The sequence below is a fragment of the Octodon degus genome, unplaced genomic scaffold (assembly GCF_000260255.1).
Source record: "Octodon degus isolate 3935 unplaced genomic scaffold, OctDeg1.0 scaffold00038, whole genome shotgun sequence".
NCBI classification, from domain to species: Eukaryota; Metazoa; Chordata; class Mammalia; order Rodentia; family Octodontidae; genus Octodon; species Octodon degus.
In genome coordinates, this window is record NW_004524614.1 from 7022781 (window position 1) to 7030313 (window position 7533).

Genomic DNA, 7533 nt, shown 5'->3' on the forward strand with positions numbered 1-7533 from the left:
CTTCCAGCCCAGTGGCTTTTCGAGAGTCCCCTGCATACCTTCATGCCGGGGTCTCCTCTGATTACCCAACACTAGAAACCACAATTAAATCAAAGAATGTCACAACTTATCGCTCACTTACCATATCCGCCGGGACATTACTAGACATCTTGCCGTTCGGATATACACCCAGATGTTTACGCAGAAAACAAAAAAAGGGCAGAAGTCTTCGAGCCACAAAAATGAGTCTTCACAATGTTAATTCCTTCTTGATGTGCTTTCCAAAACAAGGGTAGTAAGTTATTTCGGAGCCGAAGCGCCCGCCCGGCCGAGGATCTGGTGCGAAGAGGAACAATCCCCAGGAGCCGTGTGGCCGGAGCGCGAGGAAACTCTCGGGGTGGCGGCGGCAGCCCCCGTCGCCGTCGTCGTCAGCAGCAGTCAGTGGCAGCCCCGGGACCGGCCGCGCCAGGTGGACCGAGCCGAGTGACACACCGACATGGAGCGGGGTGGGAGGGGGTTAAATCCGCCTTCCTCCTTTCCCAGCCCCGGCAGTGATTCACACTCGCTCCCGAGTCAAGTCCTCATTAAGCAGGAGAAAAATGCCCCGGCGTGGATGTACATAGATAACTATGTGGCTACACATCGACGCGCGACACTGGAGGGGCGGCCGCGCTGTGGCCGGCGCCGTCCGCGCACCCAGCCCGGAGCCGCGCGGAAAACGGCTCAACTCGCGCCGCCGGGGCAGAGAGCCGGGCCGCTGAAACCCGCACTCAAGGGCATTGAACTCGGGGAGCCGAAGCGTCAGGCCGCGGCTGCGAGACGGACGGGACCGCCACGGCCCCTTGGGGCTCAGGCCGCCGGCGCCTCCGGGCTGCAGCGAGGGTCCGGGCGCATCTCCTCCGCGCGCCTCCGCCTCCCCCGCCCCTCCCGGGCCTGGAGAGCTCCGGCGTCGCCGCCTTCGGCTGCTCCCGGAAACGGCCGGGTCCTCCCTCTCCTCAGCACAGGAATGGTTCCCTCTCAGAGCTTTGTCTCTTCCTCCTCCTCCACTTATCAATCCCACAAGCCGCGGACGCCTCCTGTTATCGCTCCTCAAACCAACATGGCGGCGGCTGCCTGAGTGCGAGTAAGACACCCGAGGAGAGAGAACACCCCCCCACCCCGCAGCCACCGCCCCCGCCTTCGCGCTGGGCCTCCCTCCCTCCGCGGAATCAAGTGCGTCACGACGGAGACCACCCTCGAGCATCACGGGAAGTGTAGTCCACGAAGGTGGGGGGAAGGGGCAACCGAAGGCGTCCAAACCCAATTTTAAAACCACGCCCCCTAGCAACCGTTGCTAAGAAAGGAAAGCTCCCTTTCCCTGTTTCAGCTCAGCAGCTGCACAGGAGTTAGGTGAGACCTGCTAAGAGTGCTGTGATCGTGCCAATTGTTGGGGGAAAATAATTTCGCATTGAGAAATTCCCTCATGCACAGTATGCACACAGACTTAAAAACACGGTATGCCTCCAAGCGGAAGCATTCATTTTAATTACAGCACACTCTCCACATCCTGTAAGCTCAAATCATTTTGTAGATTTAATCTAGATCTCCTCAACATTACATTTAGATCAGAATCAATTATTGATTTCCAATAAGGTCATAAAAGTTCAACAGGAACAAGGATCTCATTAAACAGTAAGAATTTTTGAACATATGTTTCTTGAAGACCCAGGGCCATAAAGCTGAGAGTGAGTTAATCAAATTTAGCAAAAATTGCATTAGATACAATTGTGTTATCATGCCAAATCTATATCAGGAAATATCTACTACAAACTACATGTGGATTCATCAGTTTACCAATCAAGCCTCTAAATTCTGTTTAACTCATATTGTAATTGAATTGGGAAATTAAAGTAGAAAATACTACCATTGCTGAGAGTTAGGTGAAAAATATGTTTACCCCAGATTTAGAAAGAGATTATACAAGCCACAAATGTCCAGTTGAATCCTTAATCATAGCTCTCTTAGTCTTGGGAATGGTAGTCTAAGTAAAACACCTATATAAAAACACCAGTGGATTCAGTGTCTGAAAGCCACCTCTACAACCTACAGCTATGTGACCTCATGTATAAAACAGTCTTGCTTGTCTTCTAGGGCTAAAGTATGGGCACTTGTGAGGATCCATTCATGCAAGCGAAATAAATCACTTTGTAAATAGCAGTGTGTCATCTGATGCGAAATGTTACTACTCATTCTCTCATTCAGCATACAAATGTGCCAAGCATCTGCTAGGCACTAGGAGCTTAAAAATGAATGATCCAGTCACTGTGCTCACAGTGCTCATTGTCTGGGAGCCTGTGTCATTCCCCACAGCAGTCTTTCTAGACAGGTTTGTCTCATCCAATGAAAGTCCAGAGGACATTTAGAGTACCTGCTTCTTGATTGGCCTGGCTATAGGAATTCCAAGCACTTTTAGGGGCCTGTGTCATCCTCAGGAAGATAGATCAAATAACCAGATTCCAAAGGGTGAAAAATGAGACCCAGCCTCACCATCCAGGATTAGGCCTCAGTATGTATCTAGTGATTTCTGAGTCTATAGAGACGATCTGATTTTCCATAGCCTTGGTCTCTTACTCCATGTTTAGCAGCTACAGAATCCTCAGCTCTCCACCAGACCTCTTGGAAATTAGGGCTGTTGGAAATGCTTTGAGTAATGGATTCAGAAGAAACACTGAAACACTTATTTTTCAGGATTAGGGATGAAACCCAGGGGGCCTCATTGAGCTACATCCTGAGCCGTTTTTATTTTAACACAGTCTTGTGTAGTTGTCCAGGCTGGCCTTGAACTTGGGATCTTTCTGCTTCAGCCTCTTGAGTTGCTAGGACTATGGGCATGCACTACCGTCCCTGGCTATTGGAACAGTTTTTGAAGGCACTTATCGACAAAATTAGTCCCCCACCCTCTCCAACGCCAACCTTTTTCCACTGAATCACCCAGCCACAGGTGATTTCTGTTGAGCCTAAGTACTTTTATAAGTAGAAAGGAAAGAAGCATAAGACAGACTTACCAAAGCACCAACTCCCTCATCCTCTGCTGTTCTCCATCAGTCCCATGGCCAGGGATGTAATGGCCCCACTGCCAGCCCAAGGCCTTCACATTACTGCCACCTGACATTGCTGTTTGCTGCCACATACCACTGCCATCTCTGTAAGAGGCCATGTCACTTGAAAGTGAAGTCACTGCCTCTTGCTGTGTTTCCGATTACTCCCCAAGAAAAGAGACATTATTCTCAGTAAAACTCATTCTAACTCTGACGCAGTTAAATCATGCAGGACGTTGTTGAATGCAGTTGAAAATACTCCTGCTCTCCTCCCTTTACTTTCTGCTTTTCACCTGAGGAGGATGGGGTGCAAACCTGGAGAAAGCGCACAGCTGTCCACAGCAGGGAAGGGCGACATCTTCTCCCCACCAAGACCCTATTGTCAGCATCAGATGGAAGGAAGTGAATGATACAACATTTTCATTTTTTACTGTGGGAAATAAAATAACTTCACAGGAAATCAAAACCTCACTCTGCCCCAAATTAGTGGTGTGACATTTTCTGAGACACTTTGTGCTTCCTGAGTCTCAATTTTTTTATCTGAGGAGTCTGAACTAAATCTCTCAGGTTTCTTCTAGGAGATGATAGCACCAAGTTCTAAAAAATAAGGCACGACATCTTTGGCCTGTTAAAAAGAGCTTCCTCAGCAAAGCGTGGTAGCAAATACCTGAAATCCCAGCGCTCTGGGAGGCTAAGGCAGGAAGATTGCAAGTTCAAGCCACACCTGGGCAATTTAGCAGCTTAACAACACCCTGTCTCAAAATTAAAATTTTTCAAAGGGTTGGAAATATAGCGTGGTGCCAAGGCTCTAGGATCAATCATGTATAAGAAAGGGCTTTTATAAAGGGGTAAGAATGTAATAAAATTAGATTATGGCATACTTTCACAATTATATATTTAAAAAATCACTGAATTGTATAGTTTAAGCAGATTTTTTTTTAAATGCACATAACAAAATTTACCATCCGAATCTGTTTTGGCGTACAGTTCAGTGACATTAACCACATTTGCCATATTGTGGAGCAAATTGCCAAAGTCCATCCATGCCTCTTTTCATCTGCAAAACTGAAACTTTGTACTCATTAAAGGATGGCTTCCTCCTCCACCCCAACCTCCGCTGGACTTTCTGTTTCTACATATTTCAGCCATATTAGCCACCTCATATGTACAATATTGTCTTCTCAAAACTGGTTTATTAGCATAATGTCTTCAAAGTTCATCCACATTGTAGCACATGTCAGAACATCCTTCACATTTTTAAGGCTGAATGATATTCCTTTGAATGGATATCCACGGACAGACACTTTAATTGCTTTGCCTTTCAGCTATTGAGAAATTATATCTCAATAAGAATGCTTCAAAAAATATCTCCTGCCCATCTGCCACGTAAACAGTTTAAAAGGATTCTCATCTTAGCATCATTCTTTAAGTATCTTCTAAAGGAAAGTCATGAATTTAAACTACATGGGAAGCATTACTCTCTATGAAACTAGTAACCTTTTATCAGGTACCCCCTCAGCCAATTATCTCATTATGCCATCCACTGTCATTTGCAAAAGATCAGGGAACAAGGAAAATGCCACAAGAAGCAGAAAAAGGTTGCAACAATTCCTGAAGGAGTGGGGACCGTTGGAATACACCTGCCTGCCAAAGAGAAGGTTAGGCCTTGAAAATGACTTTGATCTTGGTGATCCCTTCTTGGTTTTGCCCTGGTCTTCAGGTGCCAAGGACCCCAGACACAGTTTGGAAATTTTCACTTAAGAGTACCCAGGACCCTTTGTGGCTCAGGGGCAGGGGCTCAACATAAAGATAATCACAAATCAGGCTATACTTAAAACTCTTTGTTGGTTATTTCCTCTTTGGGTCCAGCCAGTGTAGGAGTGACTTTGAAGAGCTACTGTTTAAAATTATACTATACTGTAGGCATGGTGAGTCACATCTGTAATCTCAGAACTCTGGAAAGCAGAGGCAAGAATATTGCAGGTTTGAGCCCAGTCTGGGTAATTTAGTAACTTAGTGAGACCCTGTTCCAAAATAAAAAATAAAAATGGTCTGAAGAAATAGTTTATTGCAAAGACCCTAGATTCAATACCCATACCAGAAATAAATCAATAAATCATACTACACTTATGAAACAAGACAACTGACCCAAAACATACAAACAGAGGTACTCTTGGCATTCAAAAACTTTTTTCCATCCTATTGTGAAAACAAATCTGGTTTCAACCTCCAAACTTTTTAATAGCTCCCATTGCTGTCAGAATAAATGAAAACTGATCAGCCTAAATCACAAAGCCCTTGGTTATTTGGTTCCAGTCTGGTCTCCTGCCCTTTCTTGACCCTATACTGCTACAACTGCCAAGTAGCCCCTTGAACCTGAGCCCCATCTGCTCCCTGTGCCCCTCCACCTTGAGTCTGAACCCAGGTGTTCCTACTCCCATTTACCTGGCCTTTAGCTGCCAAAATACTACATACCTGGGTCTCCTGTACACTTTCAAGTGCCCAACACTTATTCCATGGAAGGGCTTATCACATGGTATTTTAATTTTCACCTTACCTCTCTGTATCGTTTAGTAGACTGAACAAAGAGAGGAGGACCGCCTGAGACAAAGAGACTGGGACTGCACCAGGGGCAGGTCAGTGTCTTCCTTCATAGATACAGTGGAGTGTGGAAAGGAGAGAGCAGTATCATGTAATTATTCCTTAAATCACTGATCCTGCGGCCACAGGTCACCTTTATGTACTAGTGGTATAGATTTAGCTGTCTAGGAAATCATAAACAACCAGAAAAGTTCTAGTGTTTTGTCTCCTGCTGTTGCCCCACAATAACTTTCTCCTAGACCTCATCCCACTTTTACCCTCACAATGCAGTCCTCAAATCACTGAATGCTGGCTCTGGAAAAAAGCTCAGAAATGGTATCATCTGCATCATTTTCTTTTTTACAAATGAGGAAATAAACGTTCCTTGGGAACCAGCCACACTTTCTTCGCAACTTTCAAAAGTGCATGAGGAGTGTCTCGTAAGATGTTCCAAGAGCCAAAAAGACAGTGATTCCTGGCAGAATTATGTAATCATTGAACTATTACATAATTTAATGTTAAATCATGACAAGTAGGCCAGAGAAGTATAGAATATGTTATCAAATTGATATCATAGATCGTAATCATTATTCATCACGGTTTTCATGGTCACAGAAATCAACCCACAATTATAGAGCTACTTAAAGAAAAAATAATTTTAATGCCTAAAGTAAGAAAACGCTATTCAAAAAAATTTAATGTTTAACAGAATAGCATAAAGGATCAAGAAATGTCTCCGAAGCCTCAAGCTTCCTGTCAATGGCTTCCACTCTGTCAGCCTGGTCACCACACTCAGATGATGGCTGCAGCCAGGAAATAGTCTCTGACACTGCTGGATTTCTACGGGTCAGGTCTTATGAGGCAGGTATCTGCACGGTTGGATTTCGTGACTGGTTTCCTATACTGCATAACCCACTTACTGTGCTCCTCTTGCAGTGTGCTGACTACATACATCAGGACAGAGCTGAGGGCCTCCCTGTTTTACAGCAGGAGCAATAACGCAAAGAACTGATTACCCTGTTTGACTTGGCATCTAGTCTAGCACACCAGGAGCCTTCATATCACATTACATGCTCAGCTTTTTTAGAGGACTCAGACATGATTAATTTATCACAGTGACAACCTTTAACTTAATGCCACAGAGAAAAAGGAGGCCTGAAATGAACCTCAATAGATTGGAGAAAGAAATAACATATTGGGTGGGAATGTGTGCCCTGCAGTAAAATCCTGAAAGTTGGGGAAAATTATTCATTAACCTCATCTACTAAAAAAGGGAGGAAATAATAAAATTAAAAATAGAAAAATGCATACATGCATCAAACCATAACTTTAAAACTTAAAAATGAGAATATTTTTCTAGCACATCATAAGCTCTGGATTAGCTACTGTTGTAATCATCCTAATGAAATGAGATGCTACTATCCACATGAGACAGGGACACTGTTGAGCCAGCCACTCTTAGAGCATGAGTTTTCAGTTATTTATTCAGACTCAGCTCAACCTGTCCACTTTCCTTATAGAGACCATAGAATCATGTGTAGGAAAATTTGGCTCCATGGATACCAGGGTGAAACAAACTGGGCCTAAGAAATTTAATCTCCAAACTGTGACCACATAATTACTTACTGTACAGGAAAAAGAGGTGTCAAATAAGGAATGTGACAAGTTTGTATCCATCCTGTTACCAGTAGGCATCCACACTTACTCCTACCACACTGGTCGCACCAGTCTACACTCCCACCATCAATGGAGAAGGGTTCCTTTTTCCCCACAGCCTTGCTAGCATTTGTTATTGGTTGATGTTTTGATGCTAGCCATTCTTTCTGGGGTGAGATAGAATCTCAGTGTCGTTTTAGTTTGCATTTCTCAGATGACCAATGACATTGAACCTTTTTTA

At 44.5% G+C, this 7533-nt stretch overlaps 1 protein-coding gene across 1 annotated transcript in view; it reads right to left on the bottom strand.

Moving 5' to 3' along the window:
- Positions 1-1097, bottom strand: part of Ubl3 (ubiquitin like 3) — a 91890-nt gene extending 90793 nt beyond the window's left edge. The window contains exon 1 of the mRNA XM_004631057.2: positions 122-1097. Within this exon, the coding sequence (XP_004631114.1) occupies positions 122-148 (27 nt within the window). The 5' untranslated portion in view covers positions 149-1097. The remainder of the gene's footprint in view (positions 1-121) is intronic.
- Between the last annotated feature and the right edge of the window lie 6436 nt (positions 1098-7533).